This window comes from Molothrus aeneus, chromosome 1, assembly GCF_037042795.1.
Source record: "Molothrus aeneus isolate 106 chromosome 1, BPBGC_Maene_1.0, whole genome shotgun sequence".
Taxonomy (NCBI): domain Eukaryota; kingdom Metazoa; phylum Chordata; class Aves; order Passeriformes; family Icteridae; genus Molothrus; species Molothrus aeneus.
This window is the reverse complement of record NC_089646.1, coordinates 103992445-104006290: the sequence shown is the minus strand read 5'-3', so window position 1 is coordinate 104006290 and position 13846 is coordinate 103992445. Positions and strand designations below refer to the sequence as shown.

Here is a 13846-nt window from a genome sequence, read left to right as displayed (position 1 = left end):
GGTTGGAAGGGACCTCCAAAGGTCAACTAGTCCAAGCCCCCTGCTATGAGCAAGGACATCTTCAACTAGATCAGGCTTGTGACACCCCACTGCATGCAAAGCTCTCCCCTACAGACATGATTGGTTCACTTACTTGGGAACTGGCGTTCATGGCTCAGAGCAAGCAGGCGTTTCATTTCTGCAAAAGACATAAAAAAGAAGTAATATGAGGTGTGTGCATGCCTTTTGGATCTGAGAGACACAGCAGCAGGGAATAACAGATGTGAAAGCAAACTAGGCATGCTTAGTAGGCATTGTGTCTACCTTCCTCATCAATTGTGTAGCTTGATGAAACTCCATCAGTGTCTGTGACAATACAAGAGTAAATTCCCAAATCATCTTCTCCAAGATTCTTAAAGGAAAGTTTTGACCTATAAGGGGAAAAAAAAAAAATCCATTATGATGAAAAGGTAAAATCCATCTGAACCAAACCCCTCCTTTCTGTCTATATTATGAGATATGAATAGCCTTGTGTTAGCTTTTGCTCTGACTGAACAGACAAATGTTTGGCTCTGTCAGCTATAAATCAGAGTAAGTCCTACCATGTGTGGTACAAATGGTGATGGCACCAAAAGAAAAAAAGCATGTTGTCAAGGCTTTGATGACCCTGGAAGGATAATGTAGATACAGGTTGACTCAGATTCCATATGGCAGCACCGTGACTGTGGTGGGCCACTGTTTCTTTCAATATGGCTTCTAGGAGAGCACATAGGCCCTCCATGGGCTGAACCTGTGCATCCACCTTGTCTTCCTCGGGGGAAAGCCTGAAGAAACAGAGTAGGCTTGGAGATGTTATATAAGTTACCAAATCAGGCCATGGTGATGCTGACATAAGAAAGCCTTGCTTACTGTAGCAGTTCCAAAGATTGCAGCTGTGTTACAGGGCAAAAGCCTTTTTAAGAAGTGAGATAATTTTATTATTTGGAGATTTAAAATAATAGGAATAGCAGCAGTGGTAGTAGAAATAATAATAATAATAATAATAATAATAATAATAATAATAATAATAATAATAATAATAATAATAATGATGATGATGATAGTGATATCTGCCTTGACTGACAGATTATAAGGTGACAGGGTTCAGATTTTATCTCCCCGTGCCTAATCATCACTAAAGTGCCTACAGAGGAGGTCTGACTCATTCAGTGCAAGCTACAATTTCCAGATGGTCTGGGTATGGATTTACTGGAGAACAGCATTCTCAGGAAATAACCATCAAGTAACAGAGGCAGTTTTAACTCTTCCTGAGGTCATACATTGAAAGGATGGATTTCTGTGACAGTCTAGCTCTCTCAAATACAAGACTATTGCTACCCCTGAGGGTCTTACTTTCCGCCTTTGGTATCGATGTTCAGTCGAGGATCATCCTCAATTGGTTCATAATTCTTGGACCAAATGAATTTAGAGTCTGGAGACATCTGATCACATTCAAAGTTCAAGGAAATCACTCCATTGTCATCTACATCAACCACCACTTCCTTGGTTCCTTAAAGAGCAGAACAAGGCAATTCCAGTTTCTCAGAGAATTCAGCAAACAAATTTCTATAGATATCATTCAGAGAGTGGATTAAGCAGATCTTTGCCATTTTCTCAGCTGGAACATAAATTGCTGCACTCATTGATATCCCTGGTCTTTGATTTACAAGAATAGTTCTTTTTCTAATCCACAGGTTAAAACTCATCATAAATCATCTGATTTACTTGTGTGAATCTAAGCATACACAAGAGTTGCAGTATTTGCTATGAAAAAGCCTGAAAGGAGTAAAGAAATCAAGACTCTAAATCCACTAAATGTCTGAGCTATTAAATAGCAATATTTTCCATGGTAAGCAGTAGTTAGAGCTTTCATTATACAGCATGGATTTCCTATTCCCTAATAGGGTAAGTGCTATACAGGGAATAACATGCAAATGTGAGCATTTGAAGAGGTGAAGAAGAGGAAGCAGTCAAGTTGTCCCAGCAGCACACATTTGTGACTGAGGCACATTTTTGGAGACACTGGCTTCTCTCAGGGAGGTTGGTTTAATTGTTGTACTTGGCATCCAGCCCTGCTGCCGTCTGCACCATTAATCCTGGGCCCACAAAGGGAGGGAATATTTGCAATTAGCTGCTTAAGTTACTCACCCAGTCTTGCCAGTGCCTTCAGTCATTGAGCTGGATAGGTTGACCCAGTTTGTACTTTAAAAGGCCTTGGGGGTGAATCCTGGGTCAGCAACCTGAAGGCACCTCTATTCTGCTCCCTCACACCCCAGTGGAGCTCAGAGAATTTCATCTGGGATTTGGGCAACCCAGTGAACTTGTCATCTGTGGCATTAATGTTCATTTCAACAACTTGTCTGAGAATGTCAGGGAGAGCATGTGCACTGAGAGGGGCTGGAGGACGTCCAGCCTTCTTTTCTGAATAGCTCTGAGCTGGATCTCGCATCTGAATAGGGCACTCATGTCCTATTACTTGGGCCAAGACAATTCTGGGCTGCCCAGAATACTAATGACACACTTTCTCCACAAAGTATTGTACTTGAAAGACAAGAGCCTTATCCCTGACACTGAGATTGAATGCTTTATTTTCAGCATAATTCTTAGTGACCCTCAAGCATAGTAGGAGGTTTCTGTTTCATCGTCTCAAAACTATACTTGTCTTTTCCAGCACTGCGAGCAGCTCCTGTCATGGCAATCTGTGTACAGACAGCTTTCTTAGTCTTCACATTTTGCCATAAGCATTTTAATGAAAGATGAGATTAATATTCCCATTTTGGTACTGTTATGTACCAGCCCTTGCAGCAGTGAAGCATGTTAAGTACCAATATGTGATAAATGAAGTCTGAGACCTACAAATATTTTGCTAGGCAACAGTATGTTTGCACTTTTTTGTTATAATTTAATTTATTATATGCAAAATTCATCACTTGAAATTTCATTAGTGTTTAGCTTCTTCTAGGTCCTTTGCCCATGAATCTTTTGATGGCACTTTATGTGACATGGAAAGAATTACAGCCATAAGGGTAATTTGAACAATAGAATCTTTTACATTTGTTTCAAAGCATTCTCATTATGGTAATAATGTATAGCATTTATTTCCAGAAGTGATGATGGAATTTACCTCTAATATTTCTATGGGTAAAAAAAAATATCTAAATTACTGACCACATTTGAAGAACTCACTCCACCTATCCTGCAAAGTGGAGCCAAAGAAGCAGCCATAGTACTAGCAGTCTTAATTTCCCTCCTCTAGAGAGCTTGGTGGTTTCAACATATCATCCAGAGCTTCTCTTAGAGTCACAGTAAGAAATAAAACACTTTCATGTCATTTCACATCTCCATCTCTAAGCATTTTATTGCATTGAAAGGAAAGAAATAACAACATAAAGCTGACATCTTCCACACACTAGAGGTAATGGCATCATTTTGAATACAGGCAGTCAGAGAACTTGAATGGGACAGTTTCCTCATTTTCTGAGGTTCAGGCCTTTCTCAAGTGGCTGATGCAAGCTCATGATCTAATTGTGCTTTGTATCAAGATAAACAAGGACTAAGGGCAGCAATGTGGAAAAGTTGCAGTCTGCTCTTAGATTTTTCTTGTTTCCTGTGAGATCTACATATGCTGAAGTGATTTTGTCAAAAGCCAAAATTATAGATGAAAAGTAGTCTGGATTGGTATTAGTTTACATGGTTGGGATTCTTAATTTAATTTTAGAAGCTAACTGTACAAATTAAACACGGTTTTCAATGAAAAGAAACTGGATGCAAAGTATTGAATAATTATATTTACACATTTTTTGAATAAAGACTACTGGCACCCTTTGTATGAAAGCAGGTATTTTCATTCAGGATATTATTTGCTTGCATTCTTTGATTAGAAATCTCAGCTGTCTTGCAATTTTACACATTCACCCAAAGTAGCATCCCAGTAGGAACTTTCTAGAGAGACCTGACAATATTTTGTTTCCATCCAAGATGATAATAGAGGCATGATTCATAGGGCAGCACCAAAATATTTGTGGTAATTTTTTTAAAATGGTGTGATTGTTCTCGACATTTTTGTGGTTAGAGTGAGAAAGGTGGAAGTCTGCTCAAGTGGCTGTTTTATTAAATAATTGTTTTTAATAAGTTTTTGTCTTTTCTTAATACCTTTAAGAAGCTTAGTTTGGTGGATTCTGTATCAGCAGATCTCAGCTCAAAAAATGGGTCAAGTAGATTTGTACACATAAGTAATTTTCAGTTTCCCTGAGTGTTCACTGGGCTAAATCCTCACTTTCTGGTGATCCCTCAGACGTCATACCTATGAACTCTCCTTCTCTAATGGTGAGGTCTGTAAACAAAATGTTCTGATCAAGATCACCTCTTTTGAGTGAACACTGTACAATATTTTTTGGCCTTGTTGGTCATCTTCACAAGAGTTTATTTGTAGTTTTTCTCAGTTTTAGTAACATGGTCAATCCTTTATTTAGGACACTTGAAGAGTGTTATCATCACAACGTTTTATCAGAAGTATGATGCACAGATCTTAACCCTCAATGAAAATGGATTAGCAAAGCCAAAAGTTTAGTCTTAATAGTGGCTTAATTCTCTTATTAGAAGCAGCTGCTGTATATAGCTGTTTTCAGGAATAAATTTTTAAGGTTTGCCTTACTCCACTTGCAGGTGATAGAAATAGCCCTGATGCTTCAGCAGCTGATAGATCTGAAATTATGTTTCCTATATTTTTCAAAGATCCTGTTTCGAACCCTTCTTATTCATACAATTACTTACCTTCTTTTTGTCCTTGTATCCCAATCTTACATGCTTTCAACTGACCATCTACTCCTTCCAGCCTCTTTTTCCCATCCCAGCTCAATAGCAGTCACCCCAGCCTCCCTAGTCTGAGTTTTACATTTCTTTTACACCCCCAGCTTCAGACCTCCTTTTTCCGGCTTTTTTTGACTTACAGCCTCACTGAGGTCTAACTCAACATTTGTTAGAATTTTTGCTGCCCTGGTCATGAGGATTGGGCTGAGCAAGAGAATGTGAAAATTAACCTAGGGGTCAGAAACTGGGAAAGGATCCCAGGGAAATGAAGTCTGCAGATGTAGGAAGGGAATTGTCAGAGGAGAGAAGAGGGTGTATGATGGATCCAGGTGGAGTTCTTACATCATACTAACCTTATACTAGATTCATTTAAAATGTCTGAGATTTCACTTTTGCACCTTGCAGGACCCTGCACTTCTCCAATAGTCTATAGATGAGGAAGCCACAAGTCCATGCTTGGGTTTTCTGCTGGGGGCTTGGTGACAAAAAGGTGTTTGTCTCTGACCAGTCACCTCTGTTACTTGTACAGATAAATAAACCCCAGAGGTTTCCTGAAGTTCCAGGTATGGAGATGCTGCCTTTGCACTGGTTTCTGTGTTTCTTGCTGATCTTATAGACATGGTGGAACCTGCCTTCAAGGATGCCTCCAACAAAGAACTGCACTACTGAAAGTGATCTTCAAAATTACTTCACTGTGCTTTTCAAGCCTTTATTTTAAAGACCAAGAGAAAAAATGTGTTTTCTTTTATCCTTTCCACATTACATAAGAAAAGGGGATTGATGAAGCATAAAAAACTGATTTAATACAGGAAAGGCAAAATTTAGATCTGTAATATTGTTTTGTTGAGCTGATCTTACTTGGTCCTCTACTTGTGCACCTACCTGTAGAGACATGCAAATCTTACAACTTTACTGCATCTTTATATTCCTGAACCTGTAGTTATGATAAGAGAATCTGTTCTGACCTTAAAACATACCAGACAATGAACTCAAGATATGGCCCTCAACTTGTATCTTGCTTCATAAAAAAGCTTGACCTGAGAAGGATCAGATTCTTGGCATATAGCCTGCAGGTAAACACATTGCACAAACAGGAACCTGTGTAAATATGATGACAAAGAGGAAGTCTTTCTAACAAACCTGGTCGTGTTTCTGCTATGACAGCATCTGTGACATCTGATGGCTTCCCAACGCCAGCCTGGTTTGTTGCCCGCACACGAAACACGTAGCTCACACCTTGTGTCAGGCCACCAATCTGGAGAAATCAAATACACATAGTGGTGTGTTGCAAAACACTGATTTTAATTTCACACTTATTAAGATCAGTCTGGGTATTTGACAATTCTATTTCCTTTCTTGTTTTGTTTCTTTTCCAGTTTTCTTTTTATATATATATATATATATATATATATATTCAATTCCAGAGTGACATGACTAATCTGTGTGACTTGCTCCTTCCTTGTGTGCATAGTTAATGTTCAGGCAGCGTCATTGCTGTCATTGATTTCTTAGCAAAAGGAGGACTGGTTTTGGAACAGGATGTTTTTAACTCATGTACATTGACCTCTGAAACATCATAGTCTTTTACTGCACATAAATGCTGGCTTTGAAAAATTAAATTATCAGGGTAATAAGCACCAGCCACACCTATTTAGAAACAAGAAGGAATTTAATAGTACAGATTTAATTGCAGTGCCTTGAGGAATTATACTGAAATTATATCACCTGGGGATACTCCTGTAAAACATATATGAAAGGATCACAATTTAAAATTACTTGCCTTTCAAATATTCTGAAAAGTATAAAAATAGAAAACCTACTTCAGATTTATCTCTAGAACTGTGATACTGCTGATCACTTATTTCAAAGTCATTCCACAAACTTATGTATCAGATGTACTACTGAGTATTCCTTTAGGTGGAGCCATGATCAGCACAGGATGATGCAGTCAAAACTGACTTCCCCAAGGTTATGCTGCTTTGCCAGTATTTGAATCTTCAGCAATTTACCTTCAAGTATTTCTTTTGAAGGGGCTTCTCATTGACACTTCTCCAGCGTTCCTCCTTTGCTTCAGTTTCCTTCATATCAACATAATAACCAACTACGGGAGTACGACCAGAATAAACTGGTTCCTTCCACAGTAAAACCAGAGAGTCTTTCCTAACTTCTGTGCATTTGACATCATGGGGTGGCCCTGAAATGTAAAAGTTGGGGTTGTGGTGTCAAAATAAATCCCAAAAGGACCAGTGCATAGGACTCCAGAACCAAAACCAGACAGAACCCAGAACAGTACACAGAACTTATATAACATTTAGCTCCTCTGTATCATACCTAGACCCAATGTACAAAATACAGCCCATGCCAATTAAAAAGACTAACCCAAAACACAATCTAATTGGTTGAGATTGGTATCTTGATCGAGTATTCATGAGCCCACAAAATGGACAAATAATCCCCAAACTCTGGGAAATAAGTTAATTATTAAGCTAATGTGCTGCTTCAAGGACTGGTACAAAGTCCACTGAAGTCAGCGGAGGTTGTTTTCATTAATTTCAATGAATGCTAAAAGGTCAGGGGTCTGGCCTTGTAGTGATACATTCAGACAAGGATTACAAGGCCCCATTCTTCTCTGCCTTGTACCTTAGACAGGTATTTATGTCTAGTACTTAAACTAGAAAGCAAAGTCCCAGACACAGTAGAGGAAGAAAGAAGGAAAGATAAAGAAACTTAAAGAAGCTGCTCGTAAAATGCTACTAATTAAATAGGGATTATCACTGTAATGGTACGAAATAAAACTGCTGACAATTCAAGCCTGGCCATGAACGTCAGTGTCCCACTGACTCCCGTGCAAAATGCCTGCATTAGATAATCAGTCCCAGAGCACCCCTGGGCTGTGTCCCACTCGGGATCCTACCAGGCACAGCAATGGTCCACTCTTCGCACTTGAAGGACTTGCTGGGTTTGGAGGGTGCCCCAACCCCTGCCAGGTTAGCAGCAGCCACCTGGAACTGGTACATCATGTTTTCCTTCAGGTTTTCGATCTGCAGGATCAATAAGATGGTACTTATTAACTTTGGATTAGGACTTCAAAAGAAAGTCACAATAATAATTGTTGAAAACATGAGCATGCTTTGAAGTGTGCCTGAAGATGGAAGAATTATTGACATCTTAACATGATAATTATCTTGGCTTTTCCTCTCATCAGTGATGGAGCACACATGAGTGATCTTAGCATACTCAAATTGCAAACCCATTTTCCTATTGATAGACACTTTGGTAGGCAGGGTGTTGTTCAACAATCATCTTAGTCTGTCTCGTGGTATGGAGTAAGTTCACTTAAGGCAAGAGTTGGCCTCACAGTGGGGTGAAACTCAGTCCTGGCATTGCTTTTCATTTCTAAAGTAGCTCAACGAGGTTGTCTCTAAATTGGGTCAAGAACTGATCACAAAAATCAGCTGGCACAGAGCTGGTTTTAGCACTAGCAAGCACTGGGTTATGTCCACCAAACCAGTAGGAATTCCATGTATTGTGAGCGCCTACTTACAAAATATCAGACCATGTCAGTGAATTTACAGATGACCAATGGTTCCAGACTAACAAATAAGTGTACAAACAATTTTGTAGAGAAGTTTAATAGGGCTAAATAAATTTACCATCATGGAATTCAAACCCTCTGAACAGTTATCTGTCCACTGAATCATAATTCATCCCAACCCATCTTTGAGATTTGATTTGAAAACACTGCCTGCTCCCCCAGCAACAACTGGAGTTAACCTCTTACCCTGTATGCCCTCTCAGTAACAGCCTTAATGTTGGCCTCCTTCCATTTCCCAGGAACTCCATCAACCACTTCCCTATAGTTCACGTAGTAGCCGGTGATTTCAGTTCCACCAATGGCTTCGGGTTGTTTCCATCCCAGCACCATCGAGTCACGAACACTCTCGAGCACCACGATGTCGTAAGGTGGGGATGGAGCAGCTGTTTTGGTGTCAACAACATGTGAGTAGGAGGCAGAATCTCAGGCTTGCTTTCACTTACCATGTTCAGGCAGCTCCTACCCTGCGTTTCCTAATTAGGACAGTATTTATGTGCTCAAGGGAAGTTTCTGGAGCTGGAATAAGAAATGCAGGATGAAAGCTTCCACAAACCAAATGCAAAGTCCAAACTGCATAGGAATTAGTTTTCAGGATCCCCTGTTTTTGAAAAGCGGGCTAATACATAGCAAAAGAATGTGTTGCAATTGCAGCTCTGATGCAAGTGATCAGGACTCACTTTACTCTGTGAAAAATGAGGAACTAAAACTAGCATTGCAGGAAAAGCAAAAAAATTTGAGATGCAATGATTTGTTTTCTTTTGCAGAAAGCAAACCCCTTTTCACAACACAATATTCATTGTAGTTTCCTTTTTTAAAAAAAAATTAGTTTCATATTTTTTCCTCTCAAGAATTGCCTTTATGTGTTTCTTTTTTTCTTTTAAATTTATATACTGTGCAAATTTTATCATTGCACCCATCATGTGGTCTTACCTTAATGGAAGGCAGAGTGATCATAGGCACTGCAGTATGACCAGAAATGGAACATGGCTGTTACTGGAACTTACATTAAAAAATATGTGGCATAATCCTCCTTCTTAGATTTTTTTTTAAACAATACAGAAATAATTCCGTTCATTCCAAAGCACTTTCTTATATTTCTTCTGTATCTAGTAGGAAAATGCTTGCCCACATCCAATATGTAACGTACCAGTGAAAAGCCTTACTTGTGCCCCCGAAGTCATACTTTGGATGGAAATCCCACATAATATATGTTTCCTTTTGTGTGTAATGTTTTGCATTGGTGTCAGTTAGGCCCAGGTGTCTCACTTCAGAGGCCTAGGGAGGAGCTTTGTTCCCTAGCCAGGTATCAGGACTCAAATGATATTCAAGCCCCACATATCTTGGGCAAAATGGGTGTTTAGGCACTGAAATTTAAAACTTGATTTTGTGCATGTGCCTATAACTTGATAGGTTTTCCTCCTTACAAATCACTATTAGTCAGAGACACTACACAACACTCATTAGCACAGTGTGTCAGCAGGTAAGATGTAGCTTAGGATAAAATCCATGAAGGATCTTCATATTTCCTAACAGAATACAGATTTTCATGCTTACCATCATAAACAGATTTTGTTTCTTTCCCACATATATAACCCAGAGAACCAGGTAACCAGATTCCTAACAAATTACTGAAGTGATTTACAAATAATATATCACCTTGGATACATTAGTATGCAGTCAAACAAGCCACTAAATTACTAACCATATTGATTTTTTTCACTTTCATTAACCACTAAGTTTGTAAAGTGATCTCCAATACCAGTACATGCATAATGATCTTAATGGAGAGTTGAGCACAGAATTAATAGGTTTGATAGAAGACACATCACTGTAGAGCACGTCCACTTGTGGCACAGTTGAACAGAAGTTACATCAGTCTGAAGTGGACCAACCAAAGCAGCAAAATCTATTTATTTCATTACTTCTCACCTGTATCTTTCTTCTTTGTAACTTTTTCCACTGTCAAAAGATCCCCGGGTTGAGACTTACTTGCCTGCTTAGCAGCAACTTTTTGAGGTGCAGATGTGACAGCGTCCTTAACCACTCCTCTTGTGTTACTGTCTCCTGTACTCCCCAATTTGCCACAGCTACTGGGCAGTGTCTCTCTATTAAATTTAGCATTGCATTTTAGCAAAGCATCTGTGTCAAAGATAGGCTGGGAGGCCTCATGCATGCCTTCCCAGCTGGTAGTGCGGTCTGTTAGTCCAGCAGCTTTACCACTCTGTTCAGGACACACACCATGAAGCAATCCTCCCCCTACAATTGCCAGAAAACAGCAAAGACATTTGGATTTAGAACACATTTTTTTCCTTCATTTAGGCAACAGAGTTAAGAAATGCATGCAACGAACAATACAGCTGAAGTATGACAAGTCATTGTGTTTATGCACAAAATGTTAAGCTTGAATTTGAGAAAATTTGAAATGCATAGAATACCTCTCAGCCTGTTCACAAATAATTCATTTTTAAATAATGTCTAGTATTCAGAGCAGAAAAAAATTGTAAAGTTAATAGTATTACTTTGCTTCAGTTATTTTAGTCTTAGGTCTTCCAGGTCAAGTTTCTGTTCCTATGAAGATGATGTCACAAAATTGCCCTAGGCCACATGTCTCTGCTCTAAGGTTGAGAGGTATGCAGCTTCAATACAAATGAGAGTGAGGGTGATGCAGACACACAATTCATTCTAGTCCAATGATCTCATTAATCTTTATGGATTAGTTCAGGCAGTGGCAAACAGAAACAATCCATCAGCAAAGGAAGAACACATAGGGTTATAGAAGGTTTACAGAAAACACATTGCACTATTAGGTTTAGTCATGGAAACAAATTTCTTAGGAACTGACTGTATATAGGATGGTGTGGATTAGAGGTGATATACCAGATTACAGAATCAGAATGACATTCCCATTTTCCAGGATACCTATTAAGCAAACTTGGTAGTGCTGTCATACAGTGGTTCAAAAGAAACACCCGAAGAATACTGGATGGTGAAGGTGAGCAGTCTAAAGAGGGCAGTGAGTGTGAAACTATGTCTGTGAGACTATAGGATCTATGGATAAATTATTATTTGTGAACAACATTGTGAATCAAAGCAATTAATTATTCACTAATAATTGCTAATAATATATTTACTTAATTAATTACTATTGAAAGGGGCAATGGAAAATAGCTTACCAATGGCTGCTTTCACCTCTATAGGCTCTGATTCCTGTGAAAATTCACTGAGTCCTGCTGCATTAACAGCTCTGACTCTGAAAATGTACTTCTCACCAGTGCTGAGCCCATGGCAAACGAATCTGAAACACACCAGTCAAGGAATACTTAGGAAGTATTATAGAGAAAAGAAAAGTTTTAAGGGGAAAAAGAAAGCATTTCTTCCATGATATTTATTCTGTTTTCTAAAAAGCAAGGACAAACCATGACCCCAGTCACTAATATGAAGGTCAGAGAATGCAGAATCTGGTCACCTCATTCACACAACAAAGTCTAAACTCATCGCTTTTAAGACACACTGTTTCAAAACTCTTTCCTTATTGAGATTACACAAGTTTCTGTTTAGCATAGGGTCTATCTTACTTCTACCTGTGCATAAAATCCATACTTCCTAGTAGAAAAATGTGAAAATCTGCACAGGTAAGGTCTATATTTGCTTCTTGTGGGATATTTTCATGACACAATTAAAAACCACATGTAACACAGGTTCCCACAAATCCCTTCCAATCATAAATGAAAAATTGCAGAGTTAAAAAAAATTACAGGGCATTGTATAGGAGATAAATGATTTCTGTACTTCACTTTCTTGCTTCAGTACATGACAATAATCCAAGTCAGACAAATTATTTTATTTGAAGATGTTTACTTGATGATCTAATTGTCACATAAAAAAACCCCTCATACATTTTCTCTGTCATCCACCCTGAAAGCAAAAAATTTCTGAAGACAGGAATCATTTATGTAGGAATAGATTGTGGTATGAAAATTTAATTTTTTTGTTTAAAATCCCATTTCTTTTTCACAGGTATTTTAAATGTATTTTATTCCATGTTACTTTGATTTTGTTCTACTTTATAATGTTGTAATAATTGCACTACCAATGCTGATCTCATGCAATGGCATATGAAGCAACTACATTGTGGAAAACAAAATCAAAGTTTTATTTTGGGGTAAGAAAAAAAAAAAAACCTGAATCAAAATTTCCAAAGTGGAATTTTCCCTACCCATTCTATCAGACTCTTGCAAATAATTTGCTTTCACCAGGATGTGTGCAGAATTGCAAAAGAACAAAATATACTGCACAAGGCAGGCTATGAACTACAGAGAATGCTTTAAGATTGACCTAAAAAAAAAATCCAAGAGTTGACAGACAGCCTGTGCCTGTATCATATATTATATCATACTGATTAAAAATGCAGTGATAGAAACCTATGCACGTGTACTTGTATCACAATATATAGTAACTCAGAACAATATTTTTATTTCTACAGTGGTTAAAGGTCACATATATTTTAAAACAAGCAGAGAGCACAAAACTTCTCTCACTTTCAATATAACTGTGATATAACTCGCAAAAATAAATATGAAAGGATGTAATACTGGCACACATAAATATAAACACAATATAAATGCACTAAAGAATATAAAGGACATTGTTGTATCTGTGTTCAGCCAAGTGAGGTTTTAGGTACTTCTAATATACTAAGCATTTACAAGGCCTTTCTAAACAGCAAAGATGGTCCAGGAGTATTTAGCTGAGTTTTACTTATTGTAATAAGGGTTGTCATGGATAGCAAGTACAAATAAGCAGAATCAGTCATAACAAGCAGGGACTACTTCTGTATTGGCATCAATCCCCTTGAGGAAAAAGTTCTGCATTTACTGTTTCAGACTCTGGAGATTACGTACTTATTCAAACAAAACCAAATCTGATTTATCACAGGAATCAACTCAACTCAGGAAGTTTTAAGTCTTGATTATTTTTTCTGACTGGAGACCAAGCTTCATATCGGTAAGAAATGTGGGTTTGTACCCAATATGTAAGAGTGTTAATTAATTTCTTGATGATTACAAGTGAAAGAGCAGTCAGAAAGTAATATTTTTAGTGGGATATAGTCCACATGTCCTCCTGACAGTCCAGATACACAGTCCAGAAATGTTTGGAGCAGTATTCCAAAACAAAGCACTTTGCTTCCAAACATTATGCAGCTTAGTTCTCCACATTTGTAGCTTCAGTCATTCCTCAATGTCCTGCTTTTCATCAAGCTGCTAGGCTGTACAATGGCTAGAAGTAGCAAGCTGCTTCTCTTTTCTTCATTAGCAATGTCCATATTTCTTCCCCCTTGACTAACTGTTTCTAATATAAGGTTGATTATAATTTCTCTTTGGACAAAACTCACTGTTTGAAATACATTTTTACAACTTAGGAGCT

General features: G+C 38.2%; 1 protein-coding gene across 1 annotated transcript in view; it reads right to left on the bottom strand.

Moving 5' to 3' along the window:
• MYOM1 (myomesin 1) overlaps positions 1-13846 on the bottom strand; it is a 64925-nt gene that overhangs the window by 18837 nt on the left and 32242 nt on the right. Inside the window, exons 16-23 of the mRNA XM_066562173.1 lie at positions 11596-11717; positions 8609-8805; positions 7742-7868; positions 6837-7021; positions 5968-6082; positions 1372-1528; positions 304-410; positions 134-178 (exon numbers count right to left, since the gene is read on the bottom strand). Coding sequence (XP_066418270.1) covers positions 134-178; positions 304-410; positions 1372-1528; positions 5968-6082; positions 6837-7021; positions 7742-7868; positions 8609-8805; positions 11596-11717 — 1055 coding nt within the window. The remainder of the gene's footprint in view (positions 1-133; positions 179-303; positions 411-1371; positions 1529-5967; positions 6083-6836; positions 7022-7741; positions 7869-8608; positions 8806-11595; positions 11718-13846) is intronic.